General features: G+C 37.0%; 1 protein-coding gene and 1 pseudogene across 2 annotated transcripts in view; both read right to left on the reverse strand.

Moving 5' to 3' along the window:
* Slc15a2 (solute carrier family 15 member 2) overlaps positions 1–3,410 on the reverse strand; it is a 35,491-nt gene extending 32,081 nt beyond the window's left edge. The window contains exons 1-3 of one of the 2 annotated variants that reach the window (XM_040270281.2): positions 3,114–3,410; positions 1,216–1,303; positions 524–665 (exon numbers count right to left, since the gene is read on the reverse strand). In XM_040270281.2, coding sequence (XP_040126215.2) covers positions 524–665; positions 1,216–1,303; positions 3,114–3,251 — 368 coding nt within the window. In that variant the 5' untranslated portion in view covers positions 3,252–3,410. The remainder of the gene's footprint in view (positions 1–523; positions 666–1,215; positions 1,304–3,113) is intronic. The other variant, XM_005327655.5, reaches the window with a different exon arrangement.
* A 6,837-nt stretch (positions 3,411–10,247) lies between these two features.
* LOC101970062 (protein yippee-like 2 pseudogene) lies at positions 10,248–11,335 on the reverse strand (annotated as a pseudogene).
* Positions 11,336–15,905: the final 4,570 nt, after the last annotated feature.

Raw genomic sequence — 15,905 nt, forward strand, 5'->3', positions numbered from 1 at the left:
GAGGCACTAGGTTCGATCCTCAGCACCACGTAAAAATAAGTGAGTAAAGTTATTCTGTTCATCGACAACTAAAATAATTTTTTTTAAAAAAAAGAATCTACAGAAAGAGGCTAAGAAGACAAACAGATGGCAAAAGAGCTAAAAAGAGAAACTGTGTAAGAAGATACCAAAGGAGTTAGGATGACTCAGTCTAGAGGAGATTTGGGGAAAGTATCAAATCACCACATCAAGATCTCTAAAATTATAAATTGCTGATATGTAGCAATCTTAATCCTCACTGAGATCAAAACAAGTAGTACAGAACGGAATATTGAAATTAGATTTAAAAAGAAAAAAAAATCTCTGACTGAAAAGGATAGGAAAAAATTGAAAACCCTGATAGTGGAATGAAATAGCTTTTCTGTGTCATCAGTCTTAAAGATATTCTTATTTGTTATTATGACCTAAGCACAAACAGAGGAAAGAAGCTTCTACACAATGCATCTGTGAAATTTCTAGGAGAGGGACCGCCCATCTGTCTTACTTGAATTTTCCCAACCACGAGTCAGCAATGACTGCTCCCAGGATGGGGGTGAAATAACAGAGGCTGCTGAAGGCATGGTACACAGATGTGGAGGTGTCTTCGTTCCAATGCAGGAAATACAGGAAATACAGGGTCAGCACAGCTGAGAGGGAAAAAAAATAGGAGACAAAAAGGATAGATGAATTAAAATGATTTAGAAAGAAATATATTTGATCTCTGGCCTTGGAAGGTAGTTTGGTTTTCAGCACTCCTACTACTGAAGTAACTGGGGCATGACTGCCAAGCAATAAAGCTGGGCCCATGTGAGAGTCAATGGGCCGTGACAACCACACAAACACAGTGCTCCTCCCTTCAGCCTAAGTGCATCCCCGACATCATCTGGGCCAAAGATCAAGATAACATGGGGCTTCCAATATCCCTTCCTTCTCCTTCCCAGTAGCAGTGTCATTCATAGACCTGAGGAGAATGGAATTCTCATGCTGAGAGCTTTTCCACTTGTATCCTCATAGGCTGTGTTCTGGTTTCCATCTTGGCCAGCATGAGTTATTAGGTGAAATCCCATAAGGCATTTACTCAAGGTCTTGGCCAAAGGAAAAGATCGATTTGCATCAAGGCAGGAAGAGCCGACAAGGGAAACAAGTACATTCGAGATCAGGCTGCCAAAACAGGGTGACTCTAGGACACAAAATTACCTTTCATGCCATAATAGGAAAAGCGTTCACAGAATTCATTCACCACAATGAAGGCAATGCTCAGTGGATAGCTGGAGCCACAGATTTTCTGTGCAACAAAGAGACAACAGGCATGAGCTGTTTTTCTCTGGTTTAACCGCTTAATTTTCCCACCACTGAAAATTTTATTTATTTTAAATCACAATAGTAAGTAATATGGATCTGTGTCTCTGTTCTTCATGAAAGAACTCTTATCATTATTAAAACTGCTTACATTGCTGACTTAGGAGTAACAGAAGCTAATCTGAGTATTACTTTATTCTTCATTGAATATGGAACTGTTCAGACATTCCTTGATATAGGACCTGCTTACCTTGCCATAACTACTAAACGGGAAGCTGGAGCTCTGGGCAAGAATACAATCATACTTACTGCTAGAACAGAACAAAGAGATGGCCTATAAAATAACTGATACCCAAGCAGTTAGATTTAGATGTCAGTATCCTGCTTAGCTCCATTGTGGGGACTCACTCTTCTTGTCCCCACCTACTCTATTCACCATCTGGAGGGAATCCTGGCAGTATGATGGCTTCCTCTTCAGAGGCTGACGAAATCAGGCAAAGAGCTCAACATGGAGGGCAGAGATTGCTAAAGGTAAACTGATTGATCACCTTTGACTTTGGGTGAAGAGTTCTGAAATTCTGTGGAAATTAAATGTCTGCTCTTCTTACTAACGTGATTCTATGGCATCTTTGTGATAATGCTACCAGAACTCAAAGGACAATGTTATAATAATATCAATCAGAATATCAAGATGGTCATGTTTTATTTCAAATCCTTACCCATTAAAATAGCTCACCTAATGTGAGGGTGGAGTATGGAGATATATCTGTCCTTGGGAGAGCCAAATCTTATCAAGAGATTTATATTGTCTCTAATCTCATAACAAGTATACACATCTTTGTAAGTCTTTAAATTCTTTGGGACCAGAAGAAATTAATAGATAAATGAATACATATAGTAAATCAATATACTTATTCTTTTATTTGTACAGATGATACACCCACACCCTATGAATATAAAAATTTATTACTTTAGGATAATAACTTGCTTGAAATGTGTGTCAAACTGGGGCTTCTTACCTTTCTAGCTCACAGATTGAGAACTATGTAACTGGAGTTCATTTAACCTATTTGTACTTGCTACATGACATGATTACTGACTGTGTTAACATACTGACCTTGGCCATCCCATTACTCCTGCCTCATTGTCTCAGTTCTGTCATTCAAAAGAAATAAGACTAATACTAGCTCTCAGTCTACAATAAGAACTATTATTATTAAAATCTCTCTACTTGTAGGATTTGATATAGGGTTAAATGAGATAACAAATTTGGAAGTGTTTTAACAAGTAATAATGTATTCTTTGTTTCTCTATCATATCTCCTATTGTAAACTGAGGGTACTTACTAACAGAAATTGGACCTGTTCTAAAACTTCTTTTGGTTTTCAGAAGGCGGCTCTGCACACAGGGGTAACTAAGGGCTGAGTTTTCGTATTGGTAAAGCAAGAACAATCACACACAGTTCCCCAGACAGGAAGGCTTGCCAAGTTTCCCTGGACATTCAAATTGCTTTTTTCCCCCCCAAGGGTAACTCAGAATATGCAATGAAACCCACAGCAAAACTTTGGATTCCAACTAAAAAGACTGCCTCTTCCTTCTGCTTCCTCTCATAAGCAAAAGAAATTTCAATATGGATTTGGTTTTCAGGTAAATCTAACTGCAAGAGAGAGAGAGAGAGAGAGAGAGAGAAGTTTTTATACCCTAATACAGCACAGTATGAAGTTCCAGAGGCCAAGGAGGAAAGCCAAAAGAACAAGGCTACTACTGTCAGAGGCAGAACTGAATTGAGAACTCACCGGAGATGACTTCTTTGGAGGGCTGGGAGGTCTGGGTGGTACCTCTTCAGTGGAGACAGGTGAAAAAAGAGTTTCCTTGGACTCATTTTTCTGGAAAGGATTCATGACTGGCTCTTTTCTCTCTCTCTCCTCAAGCATTTGGCTTCAGTAGGCAGTTAGGACAGCTGCCAGCCTACAGTGAAAAGGGGACTGCTGGGAGGAGGGGAGGCTACAGCAACTAGTTTTAACCCTGTAGGTGTCAGTTTCAGAAGCTGACTGGCTCAAGGCAAAGCTGGAAGCTACAGGAAAAGAAAAGGCTGGTGTACCAGTTTAAAAGAATGATTGCATACAAAGTAAGGCATGGGGAAGTGAGAATGGATATGTCACACATCACAAGATGAGATTAAACTAATATGGGTATCTGTTAAGAAAAACTGCAAATAATTATAGTTTAGTTAAGAACACAACATCTTGAGCACAGATCAAAAAACTGATTTCAGGATAATAGCTGTCATTTACTAGATACTATCATGCACAAAATTTATATACATATTTATATATTTATAGGTTATATGTATACATATATTTATTTATTGTAATTCTCACTACTATTTCTATTTTACAGAACCTAATGTTCCAAGAGTAACACTAGAACTTATGAAAAAAATGACACGGCCAGTAAGTGGCAGATCTGGAATTTTTGCTATGCCATAACACATAGGAAAGGTAGAGATTAGCATCAGTAATCCTCTGGTCATTATTCAGGTGTGGAAATTATGTAAATGGAAATGTAGGAATTTAGGGAATTGAAAGGTTTTTGAAGAAGGAAAGTCATCAAAACTAACTTTGAGAGTCAAGAAAGATGTTGATTTTGGTTTCAACATCATAAAGTTCAGCGAGAAATGTCCTACAAACATAAATTTAAAAGATAGGGCTCAAGAAGAACAGAGAAAAGAGTGGGTAATATACATCTGGGAATTATTCCTCTCCATTGCTAATGCCATCCCTTGAAATTTTATTTTTTTCACTTCAATTGAAATCTATCCTTTTATTTTAAAAAATTAAATTTGTGCAGAGATTGTGAACTGGTTATTTTTCAGGTGTTATTGCAAACATTATTTTCCTGAATTTTCAGTGGATAGACTAATGATTCCAGAATATCATATTTAGTCCTTATCAGAAGAAAAACAAGAATAAACATGATGACAATAGGTGCATTTTCTACATATTATTTTTGTTAAATAGAAAAGATCTGAGAAGAACAAAAGAACATGATACCCTTCTAGTTCTCAGTCCAATGGAAAGGGGAAAGAATGGCCAAGAGCTATAAAAAGAATAAGAAAACCCAAACCACAAAGTAAATCCATGAGTAAACCGTGAGGATCAGGCAACATCAGACTACTTATTTAATTTGAGAATATGAGAGAGAAAACTTATAACTCTATCCCTTGAAAAATTCTCACATTATCTATTTGAATACTTTATCAACCAAAAAGTTCTTTTTCTCCCTAAACTTTAACTCAGACTTTGACCATGTTTTCTTAGCTTCTTTTATACTCTTCATTTCCTCTCTCTCCCACCAACCTTTACCCATAGAATAATACAACTTCATTTCTGAGTGTAGCATTAATGATTAGTCTTGGTTATTCTTTTAGGAAGAATAGACCTAGTTTGGCTAAGGACTCTGCAAAACAAAGAAGCAGTCAAAAAGTCAAGTAGAAATAACAGGTGCCTTAATGATATAATTCTGTCCATGGCTTCCCTTGCACTGGTCTTGTACCTCAACAATGACATTTGATCCTGCAGAATAGATGAAATAGCTCCTGTATGCAATGCACCAATTCATTTGTTCGAAGAAGACCCCAAATACCAAACTTCAGAGTATGATCATTAGTTTTTCTGACACTCCTTTGTTTGGATGAAATTCTTTTGATTATGGCAACAGAATGATAATATTCATAGAATCAAATATCAAAAATGAATGGATTCTTAATTTTATTCTGTGTAAATGAAAATTCCCTAACAAGATCAGTTCGAGTAATATTGCATATTTGCCTTTGCCTTGAAAATTCTAAGTCAGTAAATCTCAATAGGAATCTGACTAAAATTTTTAATAAGCACCACTACTGATCCTCAAGCCAGGAATTTGGGAACCACTGGTCTTAAATTTGTCTCCTATTGTAGCCTGAAGAGTATTTCAGAGGAACTGTCAGTGGAAGGATGAAGGACTAGAGTCTCAGGCTCCCAAAGCACAGTCTAAAGACCTTTATATCATATCAGGTTTGTGTCTTATATCTTATTATTTTTGGTAAGTTGCCATCAGATAGAAGAATAAAGAAGATAGCATTTCCCAGATAGGAATAGTTTACTCATTCTAACACAAAAGACAATAAAAGTGGAACAATCTAAATATTAGAATTAAATATCCCAGAGTGAAGTTTTATAGTTATATGAAGAAAGGAGATTGAAGACCTGAGGTTGTGGCTCAGTGGTAGAGTGCTTCCCTAGCATGTGCAAGGCACCAAGTTTGATTCTCAACACCACTTATAAATAAATGAATAAAATAAAGATCCATCAACATCTAAAAAAAAGTATTTTAAAAAATTTTTAAAAAGAAAGGAGATTGAAGCTCTTATATGAGAATTATAACATAGTTGGAGAGAAGAGGCAAAAAGGAAGTGAGAAGAGAAACTGTGTTTAACAAGGTCCCTGGAATATAAAATCAGCACACACAAAATTGTATTTAAATATCAGCAACAAAGAAATAGACAAGGGGACTAAGAAAATGATTCAGTTCTAATAGTATAAAAATATGTAGGAATAAGTGTAATAAAAGATGTTCAATAACAACACTAAATACTATAAAATAGGGCTGGGGTTGTGGCTCAGTGGTACAGCACTTGCCTAGCATGTGTGAGGCATTGGGTCTGAGTCTCAGCACCACATATAAATAAATAAAGTCCATTGACAACTAAAAAAATTTATAAAATGTTACTGAAAGAAATTAAAGAAATTCTAAATAAATGAAGACAAACCATTCTCATGATTTGGAAGGCTCAAATTGTAAAGATGTCATATTCCTCAAATCAATCAACCTATGGTTTTCTGTGAGTATGGAAATGGCAATTTGAAATTTGAAATTGCCATTTCCACAAAATCCATGTGGAACTGAAAAAAGCCAAGAATAGCAAAGTCAGTCTTAAAAGAATAATTGTGGAGGACTTCTACCCAACCTTTGACCTGTTATAAAGCTATGATAATTACAACAGTGACACAAAGACAGACAAGGCAATTAATGGAATAGAATAGAGTTCAAAGATCCACTCGTGTTATTTAAAACAAAAGTGATCCCACAGTACAATAGGGGAAATGATTGTATTTTCAGTAAATAAACACCATTTGGATATCCATGTGGGATGGATATGCTTATAAAAACTCAATCCTATATAGATTTCAGATTTACATATTAAAGTAAAAAAATTTTAAAGGAAAACATAAGACCTGTGGATTAAGCTAAATTTCTTAAATAAGACAAAAAACAGGAGAACCATGAAAGAAAAAATTGGTATATTGAACAATATTAAAATTAAGAATGATTATCAAAAACACCATTAAGAATGAAAAGGTGGAGCTGTGGCTGTGGCTCAGCAGTAGCACACTTGCCTGGCACACATGAGGCACTGAGTTGGATTCTCAGCACCGAATATAAATAAATAAAATAAAGGCATATCAACAACTAAAAAACAAAACAAAAAAAGAGTGGAAAGGTGATTTATAGAGTGGGAGAAAATATTCATATTACATATACCTATCAAAAGATTTGTGCCCAGTAGATGGGGTAGAGAGAGAAGAAGGGAGGGGAGGGGAGGGGAGGGGGGATAGTAGAGGATAGGAAAGGCAGCAGAATACAACAGACACTAGTATGACAATATGTAAATCAGTGGATGTGTAACCGACGTGATTCTGCAATCTGTATACAGGGTAAAAATGGGAGTTCATAACCCACTTGAATCAAAGTGTGAAATATGATATATCAAGAACTATGTAATGTTTTGAACAACCAACAATAAAAATTTAAAAAAAAGATTTGTGCCCACAGTACATAAATAATTCCAAAAGTCAATTAACAGAAAGATAAATGAGTGGAAGAATGTTAAAAGAATGAACAAATATTTCACAAAGAGGACACCCAAATAGCCAATAAATCTGTAGACACAATATCAACTATATGAATATAAATATGGTTTATTTAACTCATCTTTAATTAATGAATATGGAGGTTTGATCTTTCGCTATTGTAAGTAATGTTGCAATAATAGCTCTGCACATACATTAAATACGTGTGTAATACAAAATTCCAGAAATGAGACTGCTGAGTCCATATATATTCTTTTGTAACTTTTGTAACTGCCTATTCATTTTCTTTTCCCATTTTTCTATTGAGTTATTTGTCTCCTTCTAATTCTGCAAGACCTTGTGTGTATTATTGATATTAGTGTTCTGCCATCTTTTACATTGCAAATATTTTCCCTATTGATTTTGTCTGTGGGACTTTAAAACTTAAATATAGCTTGCAATAAGGTACACAAACCTTAACTGTAAAACTCCACTAACATTTGCATATGTGAACTCACACAATCACCACCCAGATAAAATTTAAAGAAAAAAAAATTTCTAGCACTTCAGTGCTGGAACTCCTGCAGAGAATAATAGCCTCTGCTTCTCTTCTGCCTTCCTGTCAAACCATCTTCTCCAAAGGTAACCAATATTCTTATTTTCATCACCGTAGATATGTTTTTCCCATCCTGAACTTCATGTAAATGGAATAATTCTGTCTGTATTTTTGTATTTGATTTTATATTACTCAATACTACATCTGTGAGATTCGTCAGCATTGTTGCTTGTAACAAGATCCACCCCACCCGTATTTGGTAGGATTCACTATATGAATATGCTACAATTTATTTAGCCATTGTTCTGTTGATGGATACTTGGATATTTTATTTTAGTGTTAGTTATTGTCAATTTAGTTTGTACTGGAAACTTTGCTTATCAGAATCACTTTCTTTGTAAGGTTCTGGGCCAGAAGAACTTGTGTGAGGTTTAGAAAGTAGAATCAGATATTACTCTTAGTGGTCAGAGATTGTGCTCCAACACTTTGAGTCAATAAGGCTTTGTCCTCAGATGATGGGTCCATATGTGTAGGGGAATGCTTCAAAGTTCATGCTGTTTTCATATCTTCCCAGGTTTTATTTTTCATCAGGGCCTTTTGAGTTTTTGTGATATTAGGGTGTGTGTGTGTGTGTGTGTGTGTGTGTGTGTGTGCGTGTGTGTGTGCGTGTGTGTGTTTGGTACTAGAGATTGAACCCAGAGGGGCTTAACCACTGAGCCACATCCCCAGTCCGTGGTTTATTTTTAATACCAAAATTTATTTCTTTTCTTTTCTAGCCAGTAGTGGGACACGAAAATATTTCAGTGCTCAACCTGTTAAAAACCTGTTAAAGTCAGGTCCGTTGGGGAAAAAGCACAGACTAGCATTGATTTAAAGCCTTGATCAAGATTAAAGTGATAGAGATTGTTTAAAAAACATATTGATTACTGTTTCTCTTAAAATATACTTCAAGAAATGTTGGTTCAGTGCTGAGGCTATAGCTCAGAGGTAGAGCGCTCGCCTAGCATGTGTGAGGCCCTGGGTTCGATCCTCAGCACCATATTAAAAAAAAAAAAAAAGGTTGATATTGTGTCCAACTAAAAAATAAATAAATAAATAAATAAATAAAAGAAATGTTGGTTCAATGTAACAAATTCCTCTTTCTCTCATGAACATTATAGGGACTTTTTTTTCTCCACTTCCATAATGGAAATTAATATTGTAATATATAATCCCTCCACACTGCTGGATCATAATGATAGGAGATTTCTCTTCACATTAGACATTTAGGTGCAAGAAGAACAACCAGGGTCATGAGAAATCCACCAAAGATTATCTCTAAGCTTAAAGCCATTGGTCTTCATTTTCCACAGTTTACAATGATAGAAGTGGATAAAAACAACCCAAACACTACACACCGAGAATTGATGATCCCACTGAAATCACTGCATATCCAGAGAGGGCAGATGCACCTAACCTGGACTGGTTCAAATATGAACTATTCCTCACACGGTTCCTACTCCGCCTGCCCACCTTGTAACATTACTCTTATTAAGGATCAAGGAAAAAAGAATGGCTAGCTGGCTTTTTAAAATTTTTATGGCTCAAATATTGCTTCAGGAGAGCCTGAGCTGCAGGGCCCCTCTTGTTCACTGCTCTTCTCAATTACTGATTTTACTTGATTGCTGGTCAAAGCCTTCAGGCTACTTGCATCTTGCAATCATCGCAAAAGGCTGTCCCCTCCTCTCCGACCTCCAGTGGAGGAGGAAGCCAAGATGATTGCCCAGAGGCTGAGTGAGGAATCACAGTGTTCAAAACCCATCAGGGCTTCACCCACCTCACTCACTGATGCCAGGACATTCCCCAACTCAGCCTGAGAGAACCAGGCCCTTGACCTGTCAGCTGGAATTAGGGTCACTTCTTGTGCTCATTTGCTATCCTGGCACATTTGGTATCAGAAACAGAAACTTTTGATCAGAAAGAAAGAAAGCAGTCATGAGGTGTTTCCCCCACCCTTTGTCCTTTTAATCAAGTTGATTATTTCAAGCCTAAAATTACCAGGTCTCCAGGAGCAGTGCAATTGTGTCCCTACCTCCACCCTCTTGCCCCCTGCCCCCCACCCTTAGACCCTCAGATTTACCCCTTTTTCTTCTGCCTCATGCTGGTGCCACTGCTCTCTTGACCAAAGACTATCAGGCAGCTTGTACCTGGGCCCTGAGATCTTTTTCAAGGTGGACTGCAGCCAGCCCTGCAGCCAAGAAACTCTTCCTTTCATTGTTTTGTATTTAGCCAACTCTAGAGAAGCCAGGATGAACTCAAAAACAGTTATGAAGCCAAGAGACAGAGAGACGGCAATTTTAGAGGTCAGGCCACCGGAAAGATGGCATCAGTGTGGGAAGATGCCCCAGATGATAAGTCCCCTAAATGGATGTAACCAACTTTTCAATCACTGTCTTACACTTGGGTAGAATGTTCAGTTGGATGGTTGGGTAGATGCTGTCTGATCAGTCCCAGCCATTGTTCTTGATCATGTGTGCTAGCTGAATGTTGTATTTGTCTTCTTTGGATTTCTGGTTGTTTTCAAAAGCATGTTCATATTTTCAGCCCCCCAGGGTGGTTTTGCAGTTTTGACAGTAAATGTCTGCAACTGTATGCCATCCTGTTTGTGACACTTGCTCTTCTGCAGGCCCACAGCCCATGTTAACTACTAAGTTAAAGAGGCATGCTCCTCTTTGACTTCCTCGGAATGGCTTGGAAAGCCGTCCATCGTGATTGGCCATGTGAGCGCTACAGTGAGTGCAGCTGTAGATCCTGTGACAGAGGAGCAGACATGCCTGGAAACTCTTGAATCTTGTCATCTTCACCTCTGGCGCTGCTGAAAGAGGGTTGAACTCTGAGGCAGCCTTCGAGAAATCCCCACGGGATGATTCACATAGGGAACACACAGGTAAAGGCTGTGATTTGGAAGGGCGTGGGGGTGAGGCAGCCTCACACACTGGTGATGTCTTCAGGGGAAGAACCCTCAAGCAGGGTCTAGGGGTTGGTTCTTAGCAGCCTGATATCAGGCAAAGGACTGCCCTGCACTATATTTTGGTTTTTGTCTATGGTTTCTGACTTATTATACTTATAACCTTTGTTATTTTTAAAATTTTGTTTTAGTTGTAGATGGGCACAATACCTTAATTTTGTTTGTTTTATTTTTTTATGTGGTGCCAGGAATCAAACCCAGTGCCTCACACATGCTAGGCAAGCGCTCTACCACTGAGCCACAAACCGGACCCTAACTCTTGTTATTTTCTAAGTGATAGAATAATGTTAAGGCACTTTAGGCCTCAAATGCAGGCCTCAGAAAGCCAAGTCTTTATTTCTCTCTTTTTCTCTCTCGAATTTCTCCTACCCTTCTTGCACCTGCTCTTTTTCTCCCTGAGGCAGGACATAGGAATCAGAATTTCTCTTTCCCAAGATGGGATCATAAAAACTAAACATGTACTCTAATCTTCTCCTACAGTTATCTTAGAGATGGCCCTAAAGAAATGTACCTTGTCTGATAGTAATTCATTCGACTCCTTGTTCCAGAAGGGTCTTGCCCCATACCCCCTGAGGAAAGAATGTTGAGGAATCTAAAGAGAAGGCCCTGCTGGGTTTCCTCATCCAGTCCATTAGCAATCACACCTGTGCAATGAAGTCTCCCCACCCACCCCACAAAACAAATAATCTAAAAGGACAGGATTTAGTGAGTTTCCTGATGGCTGAATATGTGAAATTCCTAGAAGAGGGTGTGCCTAGACAGAGCATGGAAAATCCAAGCCTATTCTTCCATACCCACTCCTATTTATCTCTTCCTCTATACCATTTGTAGTATTCTTTATAATAATCCAGGAAATATGTTTCTCAATCCTCTGAGCCATTCCAGCAAATTAATCAAACTTGAGGAGTGGGTAATAGGAACCCCAGCTTATAGCCCATTAGTCAGAAGCATTGGTGCTTCGCAAGGTGACTTGTGATTAGCATCTGAAGTGTGTGTGGTGGGGGCAGTCTTGGGACTGAGTCCTTGACCTGTGGGATCTGATGCTCTCTCCAGGTAGTGTTATAATTGAATGGAATTAGTGTCTGATGCAGAATGGCTTGCTTGCTGGCAAGGAAAACAAATCACCACCCATTTTGCAATCACCAAAGACTTCTGTACAAATTGTGGTTTGAGAGTAAAGGAAGAAACAAAAACTGTTTTTTTCCCAACTCACTGTCTTAAGCACCCACATGTAGTCTCAGGGTTGGTCAAAAGTGTGTGAGTTATCCATGACCTCTGTTGCATATATAGCTTTATCCCAAAATATTGTTACACAACTAGGATTGCTACCTCAGTATAATCAGGCTAAGCTCTGGCCAGCATCAAAGATTCTGCTTAAAATGTTCCTGGGCATGAGTGTCACTTCAAATTGAATGAGTATCCTTCTGGGGACAGAGAAGATGTCAGTCATTGAAATTTCGAAGTTATTGGCTTTTAAAAATTACACATTTTACCCGTTCTTGAGTTCTTCATTTTGACTCATTTCTTAATAAACTGGAAATTGCTAAATTAATAATTATAGGAATGATGTGTGTGCAATCTAATTCCTGAATTCTGACATGTCTAAGAGTGTCTCCTTACCAAACTATGGATGGCAGTTCATGAATACATAATTCATAGATCACATTCATACCCATGTGCAGATGAAATATTATTATATTTATATTTTTAGTGCTACAGAGTAGCTCAAAACCCTTTGATTTTTGTTCTTTAGTAACCAACTTACTTTTCCTGCTTGTATTCTTATGAATTTAATCAAACCATTCAGAACAGGTCAAACTAAAGGAGTATGGGCTTATAAGTATGTGTTAGGTCTTGTATAATGTACAAACTCTCAATACATGCATCAAAAAAAAAAGGAGAAACAGAAGCACAGAAAATACTATTTTTTTATTCCTCTACGACGTGTGTGTATGTATATGTACACACACACACACACACACACACACACATATATACACACCCTTGAGGATATAGAGAATACTGACATACTAGGTATTGAATTAATAAAAATGGACTTTAAGAATTCTTCACTTATGGGGGAAATATCAAGGACAGAAGAGAATACTGACATACTAGGTATTGAATTAATAAAAATGGACTTTAAGAATTCTTCACTTATGGGGGAAATATCAAGGACAGAAGAAGTAAACTTTGAGAACATGGTGTACATTATGTAGCGAGCATTCTAGCTCATATCACCACATACTCATTTCTTATAAAGTCAATGATAATAAAAAGATTCTCAGTCTAACAACTTTCAGTAAAAACTATTATAATTTTCATTTATATATTAAAATGAAAAGTATGTTTTCTAGTTACTTTGAATGTATGAGCTTGCTTTAGTTATGTAATAAATGACAGTTTATTATAATAAATGTAGTTCTCAAGAAACTAAGTATTATATAAATCAGAAATAAAAATAAGATAGTTTAACTGAATGTATTCTAGAGAAAGGAAAGAAGAGAGAAAGGAAAGAGTAAAACCAAAACATAAGAATTTTTCAAAAACAACTACAGGAATTTCAATGGTAGGAGGTGAAATGGAATAAAATTTTATTTCCTAATTGCCAAAACTTGAAGCAGTTTTTGGTACCAGGGATTAAACTCAGGGGCACTTAAGCACTGAGCCACATCCCCAGCCCTATTTTGTATTTTATTTAGAGACAGGGTCTCGCTGAGTTGCTTAGTGTCTCACTAAGTTGCTGAGGCTGGCTTTGAACTCGTGATCCTCCTGCCTCAGCCTCTTGAGCTGCTGGGATTTCAGGCATGTGCCATCACTCCCAGCATAACTAAGATATCCTTCAGTAGGTGAATGGATAAATAAACTAGTACATTCAGACATGTACCAATCTCTCAATTATGAAAAACATGGAGGAAACTTAAATGCTTTAAGTGAAAGCCAATCTGAAAAGGCTAGATATTTTATGATTCCAATATATGTCATTCAGGAAAAGAAAAATCTATGGAGACAGTAAAAAGATCAGTGTTTGCCAGGGTTTAAAGAGAAAGAGATGAGTAGGCAGAGCATGGAAGATTTTTGGGGACAGTGAAATTATTCTCTGTGTTATTACATGCATCAAAAATACTGTATACATGTGTCAAAATCCATTCAAAAATCCATTAAATGTACATAGACTAAATCCTAATGTAAACTATGAACTTTGAGTGATGATGATGTATAATGTAGGTTTATCATTTACAACAAAGATACCATCACTCTATAGAGGATATTGACACTGGGGTCAGAGGACATAGGAAGTCTCTAAACCTTTTGCTCAATCTTGCTGTGAACTTAAAACTTCTCTAAAATATTTTAAAAGGATATTTTAAAAGTCACTGCTGGTCAGTGACTTCTAATTATAATTAAATAGTTTTAATTTTTCCCAAATTCAAGGATATTATAAAAATAAATATTAATTATCTCAACATTTAATGACTTTATCCTAAATTAGTTTAGTTTTATCAAGAATTAAAGTATTTTATTTTTTTCCACATTTTTAATTGGTGCATTAGAGTTGTACATAATGGTAGGGTTTCTTGTTACATATCCATTCATGCACATGATATAATGATATAATTTGGCCAATATCATCCCCCAGTATTTCCCTTTCTCTCCTCTTCCCTTCCCCTGGGCCCTTTCTTTTCCTCTACAGCTCTCCCTTTGATTTTTATGAGACTAGCACCACTGCATACCGTTCTTTTCCTTTTTCTTCTTCAGCTTCCACCCGAGAGAAAACACATGAGCCTTGACTTTGCATTTGGCTTATTTTGATTAACTAATCTCCAGCACAACTAAGATGTTCTTCAGTAGGTGAATGGATAAATAAACTGGTACACTCAGACATGGAATATTATTCAGCCTTAAAAAGAAATGGACTCTCAATCTACGAAAAACATGGAGGAAACATAAATGCTTTAAGTGAAAATCAATTTTAAGTGACTCTCCAATCTCTATAGTGAGATAGACATACACTCTCTCTCTCTCTCTCTCTCTCTCTCTCTCTCTCTCTCTCTCTCTCTCACACACACACACACACACACAAACACAAACACAAACACACACACACATATCCTTGGGATAAAACCCAGTTGGTCATGATGTACAATCTTAATATATTGTTGAACATGATCTACTAACATTTTAATCAAAGATTTTATATCTAAATCCATCAGATATATATTGTATATGTCTCACAATGGATGTGTGTGTGTGTGTGTGTGTGTGTGTGTAACAAATCTTATTTATCCTTTCATCCATTTATGGACATCTAGGCTTGTTCCACAGTCTGGCTATTATGAATTGGGTATGCATGTATCACTATATTATGATCATTTTAATTCTTTAGGATAAATACCAAGGGGTGGTATAGCTGGATCATATTGTGGTCCCGTTTCTAGTCTCTGAGAAACCTCCATACTGATTTCCATTGCATTTTACTAACTTACAATCCCACCAACACTACAAAGTGTTCCTTTTTCTTTGTGTCCTCTCCAGCCTTTATTATTGTTTGTATTCTTTTTCTTTTCTTTTCTTTTCTTTTTGTACCAGCAATGGAACCTAAGAGTGCTTAGTCACTGAGCCCCAGCAACAGCCCTTTTTATTTTTTAAGACAGGGTCTTGTTAGGTTGCTTACAGCCTTGCTAAACTGCTGAGGCTGGCTTTGAACCTGCAATCCTCCTACCTCAGTCTCCAAAGCTATTGGGATTACAGGCACCACCACACCCAGCCTTGTTTGTATTCTTGATAGCTGCCACCTGACTGGGATGAGTTGAAATCTGTGTAGTTTGGTTTGCATTTCCATAAATGCTAATGATGTTGAATACTTTTTCATATATTTCTTGGCCATTTATATTTCTTCTTTCAAACAGTGTTACTTTTTCCCATTTATTAATTGGGTTATTTGTTGGTTTTGGGGTTAAGTTTTCTGACTTATTATATATTCTGGATATTAATCCTGTATCATAAGAGTAGCTAGAAAAGATTTTCTTCCATTCTTTAGGTTCTTTCTTCACATTTTTTAAAATTTTCTTTGCTGTGTGCAGAAGCTTTTTAACTTGATGCCATCTCATTCATTAACTTGGCCTTATTTCCC

The sequence above is a fragment of the Ictidomys tridecemlineatus genome, chromosome 3 (assembly GCF_052094955.1).
Source record: "Ictidomys tridecemlineatus isolate mIctTri1 chromosome 3, mIctTri1.hap1, whole genome shotgun sequence".
In the NCBI taxonomy this organism is placed as follows: domain Eukaryota; kingdom Metazoa; phylum Chordata; class Mammalia; order Rodentia; family Sciuridae; genus Ictidomys; species Ictidomys tridecemlineatus.